This window comes from Mus musculus, chromosome 9 (genome assembly GCF_000001635.26).
Source record: "Mus musculus strain C57BL/6J chromosome 9, GRCm38.p6 C57BL/6J".
Taxonomy (NCBI): Eukaryota; Metazoa; Chordata; class Mammalia; order Rodentia; family Muridae; genus Mus; species Mus musculus.
In genome coordinates, this window is record NC_000075.6 from 82,934,739 (window position 1) to 82,959,852 (window position 25,114).

The 25,114-nt window shown below is 35.9% G+C and overlaps 1 protein-coding gene across 8 annotated transcripts in view; it reads right to left on the minus strand.

The window, feature by feature from the left end:
- Phip (pleckstrin homology domain interacting protein) overlaps positions 1–25,114 on the minus strand; it is a 115,510-nt gene that overhangs the window by 68,580 nt on the left and 21,816 nt on the right. For 4 of the 8 annotated variants that reach the window (XM_006511564.4, XM_030244740.1, XM_030244738.1 and 1 more), the window contains exons 5-7: positions 24,963–25,113; positions 24,774–24,872; positions 11,020–11,180 (exon numbers count right to left, since the gene is read on the minus strand). In XM_006511564.4, the coding sequence (XP_006511627.1) occupies positions 11,020–11,180; positions 24,774–24,872; positions 24,963–25,113 (411 nt within the window). Of the gene's footprint in view, positions 1–6,120; positions 6,220–11,019; positions 11,181–24,773; positions 24,873–24,962; position 25,114 lie in introns of those variants that run through there. The other 4 variants (XM_030244736.1, XM_006511565.4, XM_030244739.1 and 1 more) reach the window with 3 other exon arrangements.

Here is a 25,114-nt window from a genome sequence, read left to right on the forward strand (position 1 = left end):
CAGTAACTACTGTTAAGTAATGCAGATGATTTAAAGTACATAGAAATAGAGATACGGGCTATATAGGAATTACATGCAAATTTATATAAGAAACTTGAACAACCTGAACTCAGATGTCCACAAAGAATATAGAAAAATCTTCTCTACAATATCAAGACTACTTACTGAAATCTATATTTGGTTCTGACTTGTATTTATTACAAAAATAGAATTTTAAGTTAAATATACATATGTATAAGGCACAAGCAAAATTTGTGTAACTCTGCTTCCAAATATTGATATTGCTGCACACTATATAGATCTGAGTAAAAGTTTGCTTTAAACTATATTACAGTTGTTTCACATGCTTTCCATGTTAATGAACTATGAACCCTTCTAGTTTTCAGACAAAAATGTCAGCTTTAACAAAAATAAGTGGCAACTGGTGCTCTCGCCAGAATCTTCTCAGAAATTAAATCTAACAAAAGTCTTAATGTATACTCCTGAGTTTATTGTTCTGCCCAATTCAAACAAGTACCAACAATAAAACTAATGTATTTTTCCTTATATGTTTTCAATATTCAAATTAACTTTTTTCCTTTCAAATTGTAATCATCTACATAAGATAATCTCTACTATACTACTCAAAAACCTACTCTTACCCTCAAAGAACTCCTGACAGAATTTCAAACAGAACAAGTATCCTAAGAAAATTTTACCTCATATCACTCTGATTAGCATTTTATTTTAAAGGAAATTTGAAAGAAAAAAAAAAAATCAACCAAGCTCTGACAAAATGACTATAAGAAATACAAGCACAGAAAACAGCTGAGAAAACATTTGTTCAGCATGTGCTGGTGTTGCAATCATGTGTGTTTGTGCACCGTATCCATGTAGTGTCGACAGAGGCTAGACACGGGCACCCATTTTCCTGGAACTGGCAGTTGTTAGACACCACGTGGGTGCTGCAAATCAAACTGAGGTCCTCTAGAAGACCAAGCAATGCTTTGAACCACTGAGTCATCCCTCCAGCTCGCAGAAAACACTGTCAGAGAACAATAAACTGTACGTCACGGCACTTGTACAGAAACTGAGCTCAGGGTTCCCCTCGGCTCACATGCTAAGTCTGAGGCCAGCTCAGGCTACCCTAAACCCTCTCTGAGAAAAACAACAGTAGGGGCTGAAAAAGCATACGGAGCTCAAGACACGACTCAGCAGTTGACAACACTTGGAACTTGGGTAGAGGACAGGGTTTGGGTCCCAGCACCCACATGGTGGCTCTAACTACCTCTAACTTCAGTCCTAAGGGATCAGACACCCTTCTAAGCTCCATAATACCAGGCACACACCCCACACACAGACATTCACATAAGCAAGCAGAAACACACATACAGTAAAAAAGACCAAAATGAAAGTGTAAATAATGCACTATAGCCGGGCAGTGGTGGCGCACGCCTTTAATCCCAGCACTTGGGAGGCAGAGGCGGGCAGATTTCTGAGTTTGAGGCCAGCCTGGTCTACAGAGTGAGTTCCAGGACAGCCAGGGCTACACAGAGAAACCCTGTCTCAAAAAAACCAAAATTAAAAAAAAAAAAAAGTACCATAAATACGTTTATTTATTCAGTGATGCTCAATATAAATTAAACCAATGCACTGAGTCCTAGAAAAAGTGTCTCATTACTTCAATACCCTACACATGTGTTTTATAGGACTGTGAGAAGCTAAGTTGAAAACTGACTAAATATTATTCTTTAAACATATCAAACTATTGATCAAAATTTAAACAAACTTTCTTTCTTTAAGCCTAATTCCAACACCACAAATAATACTGAGGCTAACTATAAACCAGAAGAAGACTAAATTAGACTCTTACAAAAGGAAAATTTAAACCACACTGGGTATTAAATAAGAATAATATTAAATAAATGGTGAGAGGCATAGTATCCACATGGCATATATGAAGATGTATGAAGGAGAATCACAACAAGAAAGACTGGGCTGTTCACAAGAGTCTAAAGCGCAAGCAGCCCTTAGGGCAAGCTCACAACCCTTACATACTTCAAACTCACCTGCCAACTTTGGTGAGACAGTGATTCCTCCAGTGGGCAGAAAGCTCATGTTTCCCTAGATGTGATGTGTAGCAACTGGGTACCATCCTGAAGGAGAGCCTATCACTAAAACCTCAGCTACATTAAGTACCTGAGATAAAGGTGGGAAAGTCACAATGTGGCCTCCTTCAGCCACTGAGTAAACAAAGGCTACTATGGAGGTCAGGATGGGTAGACAGTGACAAAGCAAAGAGTATAAATGGCAGGAATCTGGGAAAAGGACAAGAAGTACCTCAGCCAAGATAGCCTGCCCTTAGCAAAAAGCAGATCTTACCAACTGAGAAACCCTAGAGTTTGAGAGGCCTGCGCCTGTGGACAGTGAAGATCAACCCCTGCACCCATTCATCTCTACCTAACTACTACAGAGCCTAAAAACTGTGACATGGCTCCAGGAAGATGATAAACAGGCAGGGGTTCTTGAAAAGCATGCAGATAGGTCTGTCTCAGGGCTTGGTCCCTTTCCCTATTCCTGATAAGACTTGGAAAGTATCTGCCAGATTAAAATAATACTGAGTGCGAGAACAAGGCCAGCTCTCAGGCTGCAAAGCACAGGCCCCTCCCTGGTAGGTAAAGAAGGAAAGCTACCAAGATAGAGACAAAGCAGGTGAACATGTTCCAAAGGTTTCATTTTTTTCTCTTACCACATAGACCAAGGTGTGTGTCACCAAGTACAACCAATGGTTTGGTTTGGTTTTGTCAACTAGATACATTTCTGTTTCGTAGCCTTTTTTTAAAAATTTGTTTAATTCCCCTTCGTGTATCACGTGATTTTATTTAGATTGTTTTCATTCCTGAGCGGTATCTTGCTGTTTTGCCTTAATATTTTTTTTTAATTCTAAACTCTTATTCTTCCCCCACCTCCCAATAATATTCTTCCCTTGTCATTATCCTTTCCCTTTTTATATTTAATTTTATTCTCCCTCTATTTCTTCATACTCTGGCTTTCTTTTACTTCTTAAGAAAGGATGAAATGAGAAGAGGGTAATAAATACCTGTGAGACCAGGTAGGGACTATGGGGAGGGCGGAGAGGGTCTCAGTAAGGTCAGAAGCCAAACCATGGGAACATGGGAGAGGACACTGGGAGGGTGGCAAATTACAACCAAACATAATGATGCATAGTCATGAAAATGCCATACACAGACTCAGCTACTCTCTACTACACTTGAATTAAAAGAAAATAACATCTAAAGTGCATGCATGAAGGAGCAGTGGGATCAATTTTTAAAGCAAATCTATAAATATTATGTAACTAACCTCAGCAAACAAACAGACAGATGGCTATTATTTCCAGAAAGAAGAAAGAAGATTAAAAAGAGCCAAAAAAAAAAAAAAAAAAAGTGAAAAGGAAACATAGAAATACGGTTGATTAAAGAGAGTTAAGGAAATTTTCCGAAATCAACAGTGAGAAAGCAGGTAGTACAAAAACTGGTCTTGTTTTCTTTACTAAAGTCTCAATGCCCAGTAGAAAACACTAGCCATCAGCTACAGGAATACCGTATATCCACATACTATCAAATCTAACAACTAATCTGAAAAGGCTTAACCTAAGGAAGATCAGGGAGGGTGCTAATGGCTTGATTTTAACCTAGTAAAGTAGCTGCTAGAGAATTTCAAGTGACAGGACCATCGCTGCCTTTAGTCTGACACTGCTAGCTTCTGCTGTTTCTGCGTAGAACTAAAGTTACAACCGAAGATCTGAGAGCATAAAACTTAGTTTTTAGTTTATAGATGACAATGAAGCAGACATAATTACAAAGAGACAGCATTACAGGGAATGCTATAACAAAAGAATGAGGGTGAAATTTTATTTGGGGGTTCTCTTTAAATCCAATTATAATGTTACATACAGTGTTACTCTCAAAATAGCATGGAGGAGCAATAAGTAGCTATTTTACCTAAGAATATATTCATAATTACTGTGAAGTGTTCATTGCAACACTGTTTGTCTACTGTCACTATTCCTAGTATAAGCTCAATCATTGTACAATAAAAATTTGTAGACTTTAGCTTATGTAACCTTTAAAAACAAGACATCAAACTCTGTGGGTTTTTAAAAAATTATTTCGCTGGGCAGTGGTGGCACACGCCTTTAATCCCAGCACTTAGGAGGCAGAGTCAGGTGGATTTCTGAGTTTGAGGCCAGCCTGGTCTACAAAGTGAGTTCCAGGACAGTCAGGGCTACACAGAGAAACCCTGTCTGGAAAAAAACAAACTAAAAAAAAAAAAATTATTTCATGATATTATTTATTTCAAGCTATCGTGTCAACAAAGGATAGAGGTAGAGAAGTTGAAACATACAATAGAGTACAAAAGCTTGATTTAAAAAAAGGGAAAAAAAAGAACAGTGAGATTTAAACAAAATTTAGGTTTGCCCAAATCAAAGAATTTGGCTAACATAGTCTGTAAGCTCACTTATTCTACTGCTGAACTTGAAAAGATCACACATATCATACGAAAGAAAGGTGCCTTTAAATTGGGTCTTTATTCTGGAATCACTGTTATTTATCTAATTCTTCTAAGTATTATGTAAAGTGTTGGTATTAATTTAAAAATTCATAAATTAATGAAGTCACCCAATTAAAAAACAATCTGAGGAACAAGAAGAACTGCTTGCATTCTTTTGGATACATTCTTTTGCATTCTTTTGTAGGCAACACATAGCCGAGATGACATCTAGCTATGCTCTTCTGAGAAAGGGACCTCCTACAGGTTTAATATGGCCCTCTACTTTGTAATGCACCAGATTTTCATAGGCTCTAAACCTAGACCAATATAAGCATGCTACCTTTGCAATACTAGAAATTAGAAATCCCATTTATTTGAAAGACTAAAGCATATTCAGCAAGCTTTTCCTTCTAGGTGGTTCCTACTGACCATTCTTTCTAGCTGCCAAGGTTTATCGCTGAACTCGAGACCTCAGTACCATTCCCTATCCAGGATTCTAACCAGATAGAACACTTTACATTGTAAGTAAAGTCTGTTAGTTATAGGCCTACATCAATATTGCTCTAACCAGTTCAAATAAACCAGTCCAAACATTCCTACTGCACTCCAGCCTTTCTTCCTTCAGAGTGTCTGTGTAAGTCATCTCTTATCTTCAGGTTTCCTCCTTTAGTTCCTTCCCAGTGATAGTTTTTTTCACAATTAACATTTCCCTAAATTTTCATACCATCTTTCCTTGACAACACTAACAAAACATACCAAATAGAATATTATTGCTTCTATATAACTAACCTTTAAATCTTTCTGCATGAAGCATGTTTACACCACAGATAGATAGATAGATAGATAGATAGATAGATAGATATCTCAGTTGTAAAGCACTTGCCTGACATGCATAAGGCCACTTCAGAAGCAGCTTCCCAGTGATATATTTTTTTCAATTTGAGATAAACTACAAGGATATCTCAATTATCCAGGACAAATAATCTCTTAAAAATTTTCCCTGTGTGTGCTTCAAGACCATTTCTTTCCCCAATAACCATCACATACTGCTTCAGTACTGTTTCTTTCCTATAACCATTACGTACTTACATGCTTTGACAGACACAGACACAGAGACAGACACAGAGAGAAATGTCTTTTTCTGAAATATTTAAGAGCAGGTTGCAGACCTGAAACTCTATCTCCTCCTAAGACATGGACTCTTTCTGAATAAGCAAGTAAAATAATATAAATAGCATTAATTTCAATCTGCAGGGTCCACTCAGTCTGTCAATTCTACTTATGATGAATTCTTTTCTTTTTTTGCACTGGACTCCATATAGACATTTCACTTAATTTTCATATTTCTTCGAACTCTGCTACCTAGACTCCTTTCTTATTTATGTCTTAAAGGTTTATAAATATGGTCCACATAACACCTCAGAGCCTGGCTCTGCAGATAGCATCTTTATGACCAGATGCACAAATGTCACCACAAAGATGCAACATTCTCTTCATAACACTTTTCAGAATGCATAGCGTCATTTATTCTACAACTAGTAAAGTTAATTTGGTCATGTTATTTCTAAAGTGACCTGTTTTTCTCACCTCCAATTTCTCCTCTTAAACAATTGGTACCTTTTGGGGCATACTGCAAGATTATGTCAATATCTTCAAACCAAGATCCTTTCTACCAGCCTCAACCTGCTAATAAAGAAATTAACCACATGAATGGTTTGAGAAAACAATCCAATCACTAGCAAAGGGAATAAGTAGTAGAAAGGCTGTGAGCAATTATAAGCAAGCTTTGCATCTGACATATAGGGAAAGTAACAATGTAATTAAAACACAGACATGGCAACATTTAGCATTTGTCAAAGTTGCCTGTCTTAATCTACTGGAGCTACTGTAACAAGACCTTTGGGTGGGTAATTTATAAACAATAGTCACTTACTGCTTGGAATTCTGCAGGCTGGTAATAAGTTAAAATGCAGGGCCTAAGAGATTGATTCAGTGTCTAGTAAAAAATCTCTGTATCTACTTCGTAAGTGGCAACTTCTAACAGACATGACAGGAGGCAAACAAGTCTTGGGTCTCTATTAAGCAAGTCCATTCACAAAGGCACAACCTAACCATTACCAAAAGGCATACCTTTTAATACAGGGATTTGGTTTCAGGATACTTTTAAAATAGGAGTTTAAGAGTGGGGACTACAAAAATTTAAATCAAGATAATCATTAACTACTTTGGTAAGCTGGTAAGATACCTTCAGTCTTATTTTGCCTTAGTCTTGTGTTTCATAACCATCTCATCTCTCGGCTTGACAGGCACTCCTGCTCTACCTATACACAAAACCACCAAGAAGCAGAGGCAACAGCTTTGCCAGTTACCATGTGCCCTTGTCAGTTTCAAAAGTTAAAGATTAAGCTCTCTTCATCTGTAATGTTGTTTTCCATATAAATGATTTTTACGCTGAATCTTGTAGACAAGATCTCACTCTTGCATTCCCATTGTTATTGAGAATGTCTACCTAGCTTCTTCCCACACACACTCCTCAAAAACACAGGAGAGCATGTTCTACCTGGCAGCCTTTTCTGCTTAAATGCCTGACACAGTAAGTTAGATGACTTTCTATCAACAAGTTAAATGCATGTCCTCTCATACTTGCCCTCATGTATGTATGCATGTGTGTATATGTATGTATATGCATACATACACATCAGTCTTTTGAATCCTATAAATCTATTTTCAATGTGGTGATCTAATTCTCATTTCCCTGTGACTGTTCCAAGTTCTGCTTTGCTTCATGGCTAAGTGCCAGAACTTTCTCAATTTAAACCACATCAACATCACTTTTGTTTTAATCCAGACACCACAATAGGATCCATTAAAAAAGATATTCTGCCAAGCGTGGTAGTATACACCCACAATCCCAGCATTCTGGCTGAACATGAAACAGAAAGATGGTGAATTCCAAACCAGCCTGTTTTCTGTAGATCTTAACAAAAAACCTGATGCACACTTTAAATGCATCATTTGTTCTCCCGTTTTCGATGAACTTATATTTATCTACTCTTTAGCGGGTTGTACAGTAATTTGGCGAATTTGTTGCTATCAGTATTTCTATCTCAGGCTCAGTGATAACCCATGTATAATTGTGTGCTATATCCAATAATAAAAAATTATATATTATAGTTCCTTACATAAACACCTTTCTCTAACTGTGCAATATATACTCAATTCAGCTAAGGTGTTGCTTCTCAGCAACATTTCTATGGTAAGGATGAATTATAGACCTATTTTGATTTACCTCATTAATTTATGTATCATTTATCAAAAAAATCATAATAGTATCAATACTGTTGGTTTATTATTTGTAAATAAATGTTTTCAAATTTTATACTTCAAAATCTTAAAGTAGAGATTGGCAAAAGATTCAAATTTATTAAAGAAATACAGCAACCCATATTCTTTCCTGAAACTTCTAATAAAAATAGCTTTTTTATGTTCCTTTACCTTAATCTCAATGGAAAAAAAAATGCATTTTACCTTTCTGAAAAGGAGATGAAGGATCTGTTTGTCTCCCTCTCCTTCTCTACCCCTACTCCGCCTTCCTTGGAGAGACTACATGTGTCTCACTTTATGTGCATGGCTGGCCTGAACTCCCTAATACAGCCAGGCCTGCCTTGTACTGGGATTAAAGGCATGCATCACCACTCCCAACTGGGATGTCTTTTACGTGCTTAATGTACGGTAAGCCTTAGTCCTGAGAATTCATCAAGTCTGCTTTTCCTTCATAAAGATAATTTCTGGCAGTGATTCTGAAACCAAGTAAAAAGATTACAAGATTAAGTGAAAATTAGAAAATAAAACCTAACTTGATAATTATGCTACCTCCTTCCTTTTAAAAAATAATCTTCTAAGAAAATATTAATTATTAAAACATACTAGCACAAATAACAATAGTTTCCTAACAGAAAACTTCACTTACCAATTACAAGGATTTCCTCTAAAACCTTTCATAGCATTTATAAACAAGAGTTTACTGGAGGTTGAAATATAGCTCAGTGGCTTAGGGCTTGAATCAAACTCTAGCATCACACATGTGTTTAGAAGGGTAGAAATATATAACATTTGTTTCAAGTCTGTCTAAAAATTAATAGCAGTAAGTAAAATGTAATGGCTTTTCTCTGTAGCCCTAGCTACGTAGTAATCATTGCACTGTTTCATATATGCCCTCAGAAACCCACCATTGCAATTATTATCCATTCCCCTCTCTGGACATGGTAAAGCTGTGACTGAAAGCACTCTAATGCCAAAGGTGATACTCTTTATCCTTTGAAAAAAGCTTTTAAATATCCCAGCACTAGCAACTTAGTATTAAAACTGAAAAGTCTTAAAATACCAAATACATGAAAAGAAAACATTGGTTAATCCTTTACCAAAATGTCATTCTAATAAACTATATCAACATGTTAACACATGGATTTCCTGTTGGCCATGAACTACCATCACAAACTTTACCGATCCATATTCTATTTTTAAGACCAAATTTTAAAGCAAGCACCAGTCAGGTTCAACATGCCGTGTGCTTCAAGTTCAATGAGAAAATACTCATCGTAAGTTCAACTTTACAAGGTAATATGAGCAGTAGATATAAACGTGCCCTGTTACAACTCAAGTGATAATACAAAAAAGTAAACTGTAAAAACCAGTCTCACAACTAATAGCTCAGGAGTTAAGAATCATATACTGAAAAACCCAGTTGGTTCCCATCACCCATGAGGATATTCACACCTGCCTCTAACTCTAGTTCCAGGAAATCTAACACCTGGCCTCTGCAGGCACACACACAAAAATGTATATAAATAAAAAGTGAATTAAAAAAAAAAGGCTCTCTTAATATTTCTACTCCAAAGTATTATTTTAGAGTATATTATTAAATCACCATATGAATAAAACTATGAATTTGGCAAAATTAGCAGTTTATATCACAATCTTACAAATATCTTTTAGAGTTTAGGTAAGAACATACAATCATTAGTGTTACTTTTCTTCCCTTCTGTGTTTGTCTTCTGGACTTCAAGAAATCTGATGCTTTCTTCTGAACTACATAGGTACCAGACATGCACATGGTGCACACACATGCATGAAGGCAAAACACACTCCTATGCATAAAATAAATAAATCTTTAAAGTTAGCAGCAGTTCTCCAAAGTCAGAAATGGGAACTTCCTCTTTTTTTAAATTTTGTATTATTATTGTTATTTCTTTACAATTGGAAGATCATGGTGCCCCCCTCCCCCGAATCTTCTCTCTGAGGCCCCCTCCCCCTGTCGCAAACCATCCACTCCTCCGTTCTCTTCAGGAAAGGGTGGACTTCCCAAGGACATCAACCAAACTTGGCAATTCAAATTGCAATAAGGCTGGACAAGGCAGCTCAGTGTGAGGAAAAGGGCCCCAAAAGTTGTCAAGAGTCAGTCCCTGATCCCACTGTTAGGAACCTCACCGGAAGACCCAGCTACACAACCTTAGCATATACAGAGACGGTCTAGGTCAGTCCTATGCAGGCTCCGGGCTGTCAGTTCAGTCTCTGTGATCCCCCCATGAGCCTAGGTTAGTTGATGCTGCGGGTTTTCTTGTGGGTGTCCTTGACTCCTCTCATTCCTGCAATCCTTCTTCCCCTCTTTCACAGGATTCCCCAAGCATCCCCTAATGTTTGCCTGTGGGTATCTGCATCTGTTCCCATCAGTTGCTGAGAAAATGGTATTTCTCCCGGAATTTCTATCTCCCATTTTCCTGTTTCAAAGGCAATTAAAGGCTGTATAAATGCATACCTTCAGTCCAAAGGATAATGTTTAATAAGTATAGCCATAGTAGTATGATAAATATTATCCTTACTAAGTATAAATAGTTAAGGCACTTGAATAAAAGATTCAAAATACTTTCAAAATATTTTTCTCACTTAAAGCTGAAAAGTCCTGCTCCTTTTCCCTGTAGGTTAGGAGAAACCAAATGCAAGCAACTCTCAAAGCAACTCTTTAAAATCATCAGGTATTTTAAAGAATTCAGTGTCAAGGGTGACAAAATCCTGAGAAAAGACTGTCAGCTATGCACAAGATTCCCATCACTGTTTAAAGAGAACTCTCTGAGGCTAGCAAGTGGTTCTCTGCAGATAATAAATACTGTTCTACAATTTGCCCATGTTCAGTCTAGACTGAAAACTACATCGCATTTTATGAAAGCCCCACCAGCCAATTTGATATAATAGTGAGGAATTTGTGTGTGCAGGACATAGGACATAATGTTACTGTGATTACACTATAACAGGACTAAATTTAGAACTTGGAAAAAGTTCAAATTTAAGCAGAAACTTGTTAGAGCATGCTTTTAAAATTACCCAAATTTAAATTTTATCATTAAAAGAAAAAATTTTTACTTCAAGTTCTCATACAGACACTGTTTCTTCAATTCTATCAGTAAAGGTAAGACTTTAAAAATGACTTACAGTAAATATCCGCCTGCCAGTTCGATCAAAAGTTACACAGTACACCGATGATAAGTGTCCAAGAATTCGCTTATGCATCTTCATGTGCTGATAAACTGCAGTTGGAACAAGTCGTTCAAGTCTGTATTTCCCATTCAGCTTCCTTGAAAACAGAGTATCCGCTACCAAGAAAATGGGGGAATATAAATGGACTCCAGAACAAAATAGGTTTCTTAAATTCAGACTTCTAGAACTCATTTTTTTTTTTCATTTATCACATGCTGGTTTTAAAAAAAGAAAAAGGAAAAGGAAAAAAAAAGGATGACTTCTATATGGCTCCTAGTTTAAAGTTTTCAAAATAAACAATACAAATAATTAAGTTCCTTGAAATAACTGTACTTTCCTCATTGTTCTCATAAATAATCAAATGCAGCTAAATAGTATGTCCAAAGTCAAAATACAGCATGAAACTAGAATTAAAACTCAAACATCTTTACTCTTTAGCCAGAGTGCATTCTATACTTTTTAAAGATTTCCTTACAAAAGCAGTTAAATTTGGATAGTGGTGATTTTTCTTCATCAACTAATAATACTCAAATACCATGTCTCACAGAATGTTTTTTAAGGAAAATCAAAAAACAAAAATCCTTTCCATGAGTGAAAACAGAAGGTATTTAAGGATTCTGATCTCAAACCCGGAGCTGATCTGCTTTATATACTGACTCCAACACACAATATTCCCATCTAACTAAATTACTACTGTACTTACTTTCTATACATAACATATGGACAGAGAAGGTACTCTAACTCTTGAGTTTGTTTTTAACAGGTTAATTTTCCCCAAAGAAGACTGCCAGCTGTATTTGAGAATTAGCACCACAGTTTCTCACTTGAATTTATTCAGAAATTTTCTTAAAAATAGTGTATATACTTTACACAGACACACACGTGCATGCATTCATTCACACACACACACACACACACACCAATAATATGCTTTTTTAACTGAGATCAGAGTCTAGCATTTCTACCTTAGAGTTTATGAAACCTGAGTATCTCAGATATATTGTAAAGAATCTCAGCAACTTCTTCACATGCAATTTTTGGCTCACACTATATTTTTGTGTGAGTCCTGCTGAAAAAATAACAAAATGCATGTATCACAGGTTTTAAAGTAATACTATTTCAAAGTAAAATCGTCTTATGCTTTTATGTCCTATTACTACAGAATTACAGATTTGAATATAACAAATAAGTGCTGCTAGCCTACAAATACTATTCCATAATCTAACGCCTGAAACCTCTGAGAGCTGTGAATTACCTTAAGTTTACCCAGTAATTCAGTTACAGGAAGCTCACTTAGGTTTCCATGATAGTCTACCCTGCTTTCCTTTCCTTTCACAGAAATAACCTGGTAATAAACCATCTAATGCTTGGCTTCAATCTTATTTTGTACACATAAAACTAGCTATCAACTATCCTTTAGAAGCAAAGTCAAACTATCTTATTCTAGTACCACAGACCACTGACATGTCAGCCTCACCTTCCTGTACTGTAAGAAAGCAACTAATGGCATGCAACCTAAATGAGGATAGTTAACGAGATGTTCTTTAATTCCTTCTACCCAAAACTTACAAAATTCTTGGAATTCAATTTTTATAAAAATTCAGGTATGAAGACACTATTGTTAGAGACAACTAAAATAATAGAACTATTATTTCACAATGATAAGCAGCAAAATTTGGAGACATAACTTTAAAAAAATCAGAATTGTGTATAAAATATTTTATACATAATCAAGTGTTACTGCCCTTAAAACAGGATTTACTCAATCTTCAAGATAGCTAGAATTACATTTGAGTCAACTGGGAAAAAAAAGAATCCCACTACAACAGTGAAGATTTCAACTAAAACGTTCTGGAAACACAAGAACGTATCCTTCACTCTGCTTAATGACACTTAGCAAGCAAGCAACTACCTAGCATTCTATCCTTTAGGTGTGCTGTCAACTAACTTCTTACAAGTCTACCATCAGCATGAAAGATATGCCATAGTAAGATAAAAAATAGAGAGCTACTAATTAATCGAGTTGGTGATTCAAACCTTGTAATTATGACAATTAAAGAAAATATAGAAAATAAAAGTGAAATGCAGCTGAGGAAGCCAAATTTGAAAAAACTCTTGACTGTATCAAAAAGGTGGGTCATTTTTACAACAGAAACACTATTCTAGGACTCAATCCCCTCACATTTGTGTTATTATACTGTTACTGTAACATCTATCGATCCTACTATACCTTAACTGTTCAACTGAAAAGCAGAATGTGTATCTCATTCACAAGCAACTGTAAAACACCTTAAACAAAGAGGAATAAGTGAATCTTGGTTGATAAGGTATAAATGGCTGTTCAATGTAATTTAGTTTCATGGGGAAGAAAGATAATGGCAATTATTAACATTCTAAAAATGGGCTAATTACATCTTTGAGTAAAAAGAAAATGTCTCAAATTATAGAAATTTTTATAATTTTATTAAAGTAGAATATCAATTTTTCAAATAAGCATTGTTGAACAGATGTAAGAGGATACAAAGCAACTGTTCCTTCATGAGATTATTTATAGCTTTAATTCTTAAATTAAATGTGAATATAACTGTGGTTTAAAAGTTGATTTATTTTCCTAGTTAAGGTGATAGGAAATAGTTCTAAACTCTACCAAATAACACTAAGTCATTTTCCCTTGGGAATTCTTTCTTCTCCTCCTAGGCAAGAGGATACCCTTCTAGGCAGACTGGTGAATTTCAAATTTCAATTCCCATGATCACCACCTTCTCTACTCAAATCCACAATATTTTTACTTTATTCAAAATAACCATAAATGTCCTCTGATACTGACCTATCAAGGTCTTATATAAACTTGTCTCATATGATGGTTAATATTGTCAACATGGCACTTAGGAAGTAGGCCTCCAGGGTATTTCTATAAAAGATTTACTATATTAAAAACTAACCTCTGAGAATGTCTGAGAGACTATCTTGATTAAATTAATTAATGTGGGAAAACCCATTTTGACTGTGGATGGGACCATTCCCTGAGCAGGGTATCCTGGACTCTAGAAAATGAAGAGAGCAAGTTGTACACAGCATGCATGAATGAATTCACTGTTGTGTTTTAGACTGCGAATGTGATGTAACTAGCTACTTCAAATTCGTGTTGCCTTGACTTCCCTTCTAATGAAGTACTGTAACTTGGACTTGTAAGCCAAGTACACCCTTTTCCCCTTTAAGCTGCTTCTGTCGGGGTATTTCATCTCAACACCAGGAAGCTACCTAAAAGATGTCCACTGCCTAACTGACTTCATTTGCTACTTCTTTCTCTTTTGTCATCTCCAGGTGCTAATCTGGCTTAATCTTCCAACACATCAGATGTGCTCCTTGTTTAGGGTATTTGCATTAGCTGTATCTTCTGCCTGCCATGCTGGGATGATTTTGTTTGTTTTTTTCAATCCTGCCTTCAATGTCTGTCACCTTTCCAATGAAACCATATCCCATTTACCCATTGCAAACTGCAAGCCACCATCAGTAACTCTTAATACCCTTTATATAGTCATGTATTTGGTTATTTTTACAATTTTCAGATAAACCCACATTTTTTAATATACCATACTTATTTCCAGCCTCCTCCCATAACATGCATAACTCCATAGGTAATATATATTGTTTTGTATTTAATACTGATTTGTATTTTAACTAATCTAAAATACTGCTTTGTATTTTTAACTACTCTGCTAAATTGATTTAATGTGCAGATAAAAGCATATCTAAATATATTTCATCAATTCTTCTGAAAATAAACCAGTAATAAACTGAAAAGTTTGGAAAGTATTTTTAGCTATTTGAAATATCAATCCCTTTAAAATATGTATAAAGGGGGAGAAAATAGAGAAAAAAAAGTCCTTCATAGTAAATCATCAAGTCTTTCAATCAAAATCTGTATGTACAACTCTATAAAACTAATATAGTTTTAAAGCCCACAACACTGTAAATGTTTCCTGTAAGACATAAAATACAAGTATGTGTATGTAAGGTATCAAACATTGGAGTTCAAAACCTTTAATTTCTGTACCAGAATGACAAAACTTTCCAAACAAATCTCTTCTAGTTATTTCCCAAGGATTCGTTTATTTATCTACTTACAAGAGTGGTGCATAGTCAATTTAGAAAATAACATATAATTGCAAAAGTCAATGCATAGTCTCCACCCAAAGCAATTTCATCAATTGAGCAAGTTTTCTTCTCGAACAGTACTTTAGCAGCTATGCTATATTTGTGTTCAAATCTGACATTGGAGATGTTAATTAAGCATGTTACTCTGCTTTTCCTTTAACTGGCAGATTCTTTTCTCATGTAATACATTCTCATCACAATCCCCCTCCCTCTACTCCTTCCAGTACCTCCCCACCTCTCCATCCAGTCCTGATCCATTCCCTTTCTGTTCATTAGGGGGGAGGAAAAGCTAACATAAAAATATAACAGAATAAAATATAATAAAATACATAAAAACTATCACATTGAAGTTGGACAAGACGAACAAGAAAACCTCAGAAGGAAAAGAGTCCAATAGAAGGTACAAGAATAAGAAACACATTTATTTGCACATTCAGGGATCCCATAAGAACACTACACTGGAAACCATACATTATTTATATGCTAAGAACCTGGTTTAGGCCTGTGTAGGCCTGTGTGGGCCATGTCCATGCTGCTTCAGTCTCTATGAGTTCGTATGAGCTTAAGCAAACTTTTCCAGTTATGGTATGAGAAGTAACTTTCATTTTCCATGACATACTTGGCTTAAGTAATGTATATTTTACACAATCACTAATATCAAATTTTCCTGTCTCACTTTCTCCTAGTTCAATAGTCCTCCTGAAAAAAAACAGTAAAATAAGTTATCTACTTGTTTAACTTTTGATTTACATTCCATGGCTAGGCTTTTAATACACCTACAACTTTAATATGCATTATGCATTATAAAGTGAGTTTCTGAGAATAACACTCATATGTTCACACATTTAAACGTTTAGAATCCAAGGACTAGAAGTCTTTGAAAGGAATAAAAGGATTAGGAGGTGTGCCCTTGTTGGAGGAAGTGTGTCACTGGGGGTGGGCTTTGAAATATCAAAATCCCATACCAGGCCTAGTCTCTCTGTGCCTGAAGTTCAAGAGGTAACTCTCAACTACTTCTCTAGCACCTGCAGACCTCCACCATGTTCCCAGCCACGATGATAATGGACTAAAGTCTGAAACTGTAAGCACATCTCCAATTAAATGCTTTCTCTTAACCATAGTGTCTCTTAACAGCAATAGAACAGTATCTAAGACAGATTGGTACCAGGAATAAGGTATTGCTGTTAACAGGCTTGACCATGCTGGGGTTTGGAGGACTAGAAAACAGTTGAATACTTTAAGTGGGGCTTAATGTGCCATCTTTATAGGAACACAGAAGACAGTGCAGAAGGTCATTTGAAGGTGGGGACCCAGTTCGAGAAGTTGCAGAGGGGAAGAGTGGCCAAAAGACCATTCTTGTGATATGGATGCCTTCTGCCCTTGTACTAAATATCTGCCTAAAGATAAATTGAAGAGTATAGGTTTAATGGTGTTGGGCAAAGAAATATCAAGACAGCCTACTATTGACTGAGCCATGTGGTTATTAGTGGTCACTCTTACACATATCTGTAATAAAAAAAAAAAAGCTATGTAAGCAAGGAAAAGTACAAAATGTACAGTTTGAGGAGAAAAAGAAGCATCAGTAAGTGTAACAGTTAAATCCTATGCTCAAGGAGATAAAAGCTTAAAGCAAAGCCTGATGCCAAGTGGAATAAAGGTCAGTGCAAGACTCTTCCCAGCTAAGCCTCCAACTGACTTGTGAAAGGAATTATAGGAAAGCGTAAGCAGTGAAGGAAGCCATCAATAACAGAAAGTAGATGCAAATATAAATGAAAGAGCAGGCCAAGTTCCAGCCTTAGCAAGAACTTAGCAGTTTCAGTCATGGCCATGTGGTCTGGCTTTAGAGTCAAAGAAGACAGAGGTTGTAGAACCCCACCCCCATGTCTAAGGAAAGCCTCTGAAACCAGGTGCATGTCAGGGATGGCACTGCATGGAGGCCCCAAGAGGCCATTAAATGACGCTGTGAAGGTAAAGCCTGGATAGTATTAGATAGCCCAAGATGTGGAGAGACCAGAGTTGTGGGATGCCTGCTGAGGAAAGCTGCAGACCAGGTGCAGAACCAGCCCGAGAGAAAAGTATGTTGAAGTTAACAAAGCTGAAAGTTGGAAATCTGAAGAGTACTATCTTAAATATGAAGATACAGAGTTTGGAGTGTGTCCTGTTGGTTTTCAGCCTCATTTGGTCCAGTGCTTCTTCACTATGCTCCTCTTCTTCCCTTTTGGAATGTTAATGTATATTCTATGCCTATATGTTAAAAATATGTGATTTGCTTTTAGATTTTGATTTTACAAGAGGTGACAATTAAGAGATTGCCTGAGTCTCAGAAGAGACTCTGGACTTTTAAATAGCATTTAGACTGTGAAAGACTATGAGGATTTTGAAGTTGGACTGTGCATTATGACATAGCTATAAATGTATGGGCACAAGGGAGTAGAATGCTGTGCCCCACCCCCACAGGCTCATGTATTTGAATGCTTAGTCACTAGGGAACAAATTTTTTGAAAGGATTAAAAGGATTAGTGGGTGCTGCCTTGAAGGATGTGTATCCCTGGTGGTTGGCTTTGATGCATTAAAAGCCCATGCCAGGCACATCTGTCTGTCTCTCTCTCTCTCTCTCTCTCTGCCTGTAGATCAGGATATGTCTCAACTGCTTCTCCAGCAACATGGCTGCCTACTCACCTCATGCTAACTGCCATGAGGATCATAGACTAAACTTCTGAAACAATAAGTCCCCAATTAAATGCTTTCTCTTGTCACAAGAGTTGTCTTAGTTATAATGTCTCCTCGAGGCAATGCAACGCTGACTGAAAGAGCTTGGAAACCAGTGTGTCCAGCCTTTCACTGCACTCATTCTCCTCTTTTCTATTAAACTGTAACTAACAACTGTGCTAGACCAACCTATGCCATTACTAAGCATTTTAGTTTTATAATTAATGGCATTTTAATATTTCTAAGTATTATAAGCCTACTTAAAAATATCTCATACCTGATTATTTAAAACTAATTTTGAAGAACTTATGAAGTAAAAATATTTGTTGCAAATCTAAATGTAGACTACTTTGCTGATAAACTGACATCTTTCCTTATCAAGTTTCTACAGCTGAGCCAAAGCTTCAAGACCAATGATTTTAACTAAACAGCAAAGATATCCCAGTTTCTTTTACAATACAGGTATTAGCTGTACCAAGTTTATTTAAGGAAGGGGGGGAAGTATACACACTTATGCACATGCATAAGCACACCAACTACAGCTGCCACAGAAGAGCAACAATAACAATTTTGGTAACAATGTTTTGTTTTGGTTTTTTGGTTTTTTTTTGGGGGGGGGGGAACGGGGGGAGTTCAAGACAGGGTTTCTCTGTGTAGCCCTGGCTGTCCTAAAACTCACTCTGTCTACCAGGCTGGCCTCAAACTCAGAAACTCATCTGGCCCTGCCTCCCAAATTCTGGGATAAAAGGCATGTGCCACCACTGCCCACTGGTAATTACATTTTTAAGGATAGTAAAAATATATATGGCAAAAATCAGCAATTAAGTACCAAAGCAGAAATACTGTTTTCCTCTCCAATGTTTAGCTTTGCTCTATTTGGACTCAGTAAAACGAACAAGCATTCAAGTAAAACTGTAATAAATTACCCAAGTTCAAAGATCAAAATTAACCATAATTTTTAAAAGATCTTTAAGATGAACATAACATTTGGTATAATATCTATTCTAGTGTAGGAAAGCAGTTTCTCCCTGAACATCAGTACTGGAGAGCCCCAGAACTACAAATTTATCAAAGCAAAGCCTGTCTGTCAGTCAGCCTAATGAATACAAGAAATGTAGCTGCAGATTCCAAGCCCAGGGAAACAGTTTCTGTGACAGAACAATTAGATGGGGAGAAAATGAAGAACAGAATCTGTAACTCAGAAAGTGCCTCCACACAGCTTAAGCCCCTAACTGCCCTTTCTGATACAAAATAAGAACTCAGATAAGAAGCATTGGGGTACTTTAGCAAAAAGTTTTTTAAGCAATGTTTATTAAATCAATTTTATTATCATATCTTGTCTAATTTAACTCTGCAACTGTTGTTTAAAACCCACTCACACACTTAAACAATTTCTTGGTACCCTCTGAGTCAAATGCTAATGTCAGTAGGATTAGAAATAATAACCAAAATGTTTCCTAAACTAAAGCACAGAAGAATAAACTTTGAATAATCTGTAACTAGATTTCATTTTAATCTCCACAATATAAAGAAAGGCTTTCTAAATATAAACTTAGAATCAGTATCTGTAAATTAAGGGCTCTGGAAATCTATGAAGCTAAATTTTAATTACAACAAATTTATAAAAACTTAAATGAACATAAGAAAACATATTATCTTCAATTTTAGTGGAATGACTCTTTGTGACCAAACATTCAGAAAACATGCTTGTCTTTATAGGATGACAGTAATTTCATCATTTCTATCATACAAACATACCATATGGCATAAAGTATTTAATATGGCATAGTTACATAAAATGTTACTTATTTCAAAGGACCACAAAAAGGTTCTAAGATATAGATATATAGAGATATGTAGATATATATAATACACACACACACACACACATGCACTGTAGCACAAGTACACAAACAAAAATAAATGTATTTTTAAAAAGTAAAATACTAGCAGATGAAGTTCAGTAATGCTGAAAAATGTCAGCACAGCAGATCTTTAAATAATGGGTGATAGTGGCCAATATGTACTGAGTGCTCTCCAACATTCTAGACACTACACAATACTCTTGGTATATATTTTTGTCATCTTTATCATAACAGACTAGAGGCCTCATCAGTAAGAAAACTTAAAAGTAAATTTTAATGATCCCAACAATATGGTGCCGGAGTATAACATTAGGAAACAAGACTAAAAGGAAATATCCCACACTATTATATAACCAATTGCATTCATTTTTTTAGCTTAAATTTAAAGCTTGATAGAAAATAAGATTTCAGAGTCAAGAAATTTAACTTTAATTATAAAAAGCATACAAAGTACACATCTTAAAGAATATGAAAGTATATTATTCTCCAGAAAATGCCCACTGCCAATTTTAAATGGACTAAAAACTGATATAAAGGATTTATATATTGTTGGGCAAAGTGGACTGTACCTGTAATCTCAGTGTTCATGAGACTAAGGCAGAGGAGTTCAAGTGTAAGGCTAGCGTAGGGCTCCATTAGGACACCATGTCTCAAAAACAAAAGCAACAACAAAAGAATTTTACCCATCACAGAGTCTAGTTTGTAAGCCAGAAGATAAACTAAAAGGCCTTCCATTTAAGTTTTATTTATAAAAACTCTCGGAAGGGTTGGCTCAGTGAGTTAAGTGTCAGAGATAGTTCTATTAAGAAAGATTTAAAAGGAAACAACTAAATCACTATACACATACAAATTATTCTGAGGTTACTGTTAAGAAAGACATTAAGGCCAGACAGCATGTGGAAAACATTAACATGATTTGGTTCGTATCTACAGCACCACCTAGAGTAGAACAAGACAAATCACATAATGAACAGCAGCTCCAACAGTATTAGAAGGACAATCCCAAAATCATTTAATAATCATGAAGAGAGGTAATGGGGAACAGAGATGGAAATACTCCTGACTTTCCTCCTTACTTTACGTATGTGAGTAAAAGGACTAGGATACTCAAGAGCGACCAGGAACTCCTCACATGTGCAGATTTGTTGTTTAGTTGTTCTACTTAAAACCAACAGATTTAGTAAATACTGTAAAAGATTAATATTAACTAAAAAAGAGAAGCAAAGCAGCTGAAATTTCAGACAGGAAGTAATGATAATCCCAAGAATTACACAAAAAGCTTCATAAGTCAAGGACATATCAAAGAATAAAAGGAAATTAAAGATAGTGACTATCATTAAAAGGGTATTTATTTCCCCTTTTCTTTCCTGGGAATCAATCTGCTGCTTCAACTAAAATACTAGTGTAACAATACCTTTAATTTTTAAGTACTGGTAAAAAGCTTAGTTATTTTAATTAAAATTCTTTAAATGTTATAACTTTTTGTTGGTGCTAACAGATCACACCTAGGTCCTCACATGTCTACCTTTACAACTTTAGGTAACTTTTTTCTATGTCAAACATGTCAGTCACTTAACTTTAAGCCAACTAATATTTATAGAGCATTATGATACAAGTGTAGTCAACTGGATGTTAACAGATTAAAAAAAGAAGACACGGTATTTATCCTCATGGAGACTGAGTCTAGCAAGGAAGACAGGAAATAAAAACTTACTTACAACAATGGTAAATATTATCAAATAAAGAAAATTTTGGAACATATAGCAAAGGTTCCAAACATATGGGGCAGTAGTTTAAGTAATTTTTCTAGAAATCAAAAAACTAAAAAATAACCAAAACAAAAAACAAAAAAAACAAAAAAAAGTTGTCAGGAGGGGAATATAATCCCAGGTTGAGAGAACAGCATGTGCAATGTCCTGGGGCCATAAAAGAGCATTAAAAATGTAGAACCAGGAGATGGGTCAGAGGGTATGGGATTTGCCATGAAGCCAAATACTCTAAGATCAATCCCCAGGACCCACAACGTGGAGAACACCAACTTCTACAACTTGTCCTCGAACCTCCATACAAATAAGTAGCATGCATACACATGCAAAGTACAAAGTAAACACAATAGAAAACCTAACAAGTCAGTCTGAAACACAGTGAGAGCCTATCTCAATAAAAATGAAAGAGAAAAAAAAAAAGAAAAAACTCCAAACACGCAAAATATAAAACAACAATTGTCAGGAAAGAAAAATTATGATGTGACAGATACATTTTAATTGAATTCCAGTGAAACCATGGTTTGAGGTCTTTACAGAGAAAGGGATGAAATAATGTTAAGATTTGCTTTAAGAAAATTTACTGTAGCTTTCTTGCATGGCTGCAATGGTAATGAAACTGGCAATGATCTAACTAAAAGCAAAGCTACTTTAGAGAAATAAATCCCACTACTCCAACACTAAACTTGAGGTTAGGAAGTTAGGAACTATGGCTTAGCTGGTGGAATTCGTGTGCTTTCTGCACAGCACTGAGTTGGAGCCGGAGCACAAGATAAACCAGGTGTACACGCCTACAATCTCAGCTCCCAAGAGGTAGAGGGAAGAGTCACAGCTCAAAGTCAGCCTTGGCTACAAGTGGAATGTACAGGTTGTTCCTGTAAGTTTCTTTCAGAAAACTGAGTATCTGATTTCAAATTCAAGTCCTTAACTTGAAAGAATACACTCCCCATTATTTCCACAGTTTCTATACTAAGACAAAGTAATCCAAAGATTACTATACTCAAATAATAGGCACCGCGTGTACATGAATGCGTAAGTAATTGAACAGAGGCGAGAGGGTGATGTGTAATAGTGACATGAATTGAATGCAGAAGCTGCAAATCATCACCAGAGAACGCACTGACTCTGTTACCACTCACCTACAATTTGGTTTCTCCGTGGATAGAAGAGGCCTCTTACAGAGCCGCTATGGAATGCAAAGGACACCACTTGTTCTACAAACTCAAAGCTAGTTTATACTACACTTATTTATATTGGCTGTCCCTAAGCAATCAAAACATTGTATGTTATAAAAGTTATTTTGTGGGAGATTATTTTATTTCACTGAGTGACATGTGAGGAGCTGAACAAATTACTACTATCTCATAAAATATACTCAGCCTGACTATGAACTTCCTCATTTCCAAAAAAATTCCCAGGAAATGTTCAAATATTAAATTCAACGGATCCTTAAAGAAATTCAAAAAGTCTAAGATCTTATGAAAAGATGACAAAAAGGATTTTTCTAACTTATAAAGATGAAAACCCACCATGAACCTCACTAATCACTGTGGGAAAGCAGCCGTGAGAACTGAGGGGAGCCTGAGTGCATCGTAACGAGTACTAAATCACTTGCCAGATGGGGATGGGAGAATCTGTCATCATATCTATAACTTATAAGTAAAGATGATCAATTATTTACTTAAAAAATGAAAACTCTAAAAGCACTGGATTCCCTATGAAAATGGGTATTTAAAAAAAAAAAAATGTACCCCTTTGTCTTGTCACCTGGAACCTGAAATGGAAATCTAAACAATGGAACTTTTCTATAACGCAAACACATCTTGCGAGTCTGACAGCTAACTTCCTGCTTTATAAGGAAAAGAAAAGAAATAACCATGAAGGGTCAATGTCCCTTTGCACTTACAGAAGATAGAAAAGTGAAAATTTTTTAACATTAACATTGTGCCAAATGAAAGTATATTTAAAGAAAAATAAATTTAGAAACAACAGGCAATACAAAAAGAAAATAGTTGAGTGTGAAATGACTAAACACAAGCTGTAAACCATTATGTGAAAACTATAACAAGAGAAAAACACAAGGAAGTGAACTGTGGAAGGAAAGCAGCTAACAAGAAAGCAGGCCGGCATGACCATGCTTCCATGAGGAGAACTAAGCACGGAATGCAGAGGGACAGAGTGTGAGCAGAAGGGAAGAAAGGAAAAACAATGAACACAGAACACTCAAGGACAAAGTGACGAATATGAAAAAGCAGTACATATAATCAAAATGGAATTCTTTTTAATGTTAGATTAATACCAAAATTGTGTTGAATCTCACCAAGAAGATAAATAAAATATGATCAACTATGATTATGATCATACAAATACCAGGATATTACCACAGAAAGAAAAAAATGTAAACAGACAAGAGAGTAACAAACTACATCAAAAAGTCCTGCATTTGTTTAACTGAAGTTCTACAGAGGAAAAGTAACGAAGCAGACATTATTTTAAAATACTGAGCACTTTTCACCTCCAATAAAGGCGGTGAAGGAGGCCAGTGCACATGAGGGAAGAGGCTCAGACTAACATGATGACCTCTAATGCCACGTGTTGATATACTGGTCAAGAAGTAAGTCTCTAACATGGAAGGATTTACCTTTGTGTACTTCTTTGTGAAGAGCAAAGGTAAAGCCATAGAAATTAATATTACAGTGTTAGACAATATCCTGGAAGGGAGAAAGGCAAGCGACAAGATCAACAAGTTCAGCCCTGAAGATGCTCTATTAATTCAAAGACACAATGTTCTACTAAGAAGTGTTAGGCTGTGTCTATAAAGCAACTCAAGAGGAAAACTTATTTGTAAGTTTGTTCTCTTTGAAATTTTAAAATACGCCACTCTATTAAAAGAAAAACTAGTTGTTTGCTAACTAACATTACAGCTAAATTAAATTATGACACCAATTAACTCAACATGTAACTTTTAGTAAGGGAATTTCAGGAAAACTGAAACATTAGTGACATCATCAGTCTTCATAACATAATTTACAGCTGTACATTATGGTTTTATTATTAAAACTATTTACCTAAGAAAAGCTGAGAGGTTTCCATCTTTGAATGTTGATATATATAATATGTACAGATAAAGTTCTCTAACAGCACAGTAATTAAAAACATTATTTTCAAGAATTCTTTACCCAGAGGACATCACAACATAGTAAATTCAACTCACCAATGCTAGGTGGGCTACCGTAGTTAACTGGAGACTCTGGCGGCCTCCCACAGTGCAGTGCAGCCAGGGCAGATCCTTTCCATACCACATGCTTGCAGCCTATTAAAACATACACTTCATGAATACAAAAATAACACACACAAAAAGTGAGAAGAAGAAGATCGAAATTGTAATAGAAAACACTCATACTTTTATTTGTTCGTAGCAAGGACTGTCTTCCAGCTCCTAGTAAAGTCTGTACTCCAGGAACACTCTGAGGAATTTCTTGCTCAAGAAGAGGTCCTAGCCGATGACATATTTGCAGCAAGTGATCAGGTGCAAGGTGTCTATAATACTTCACC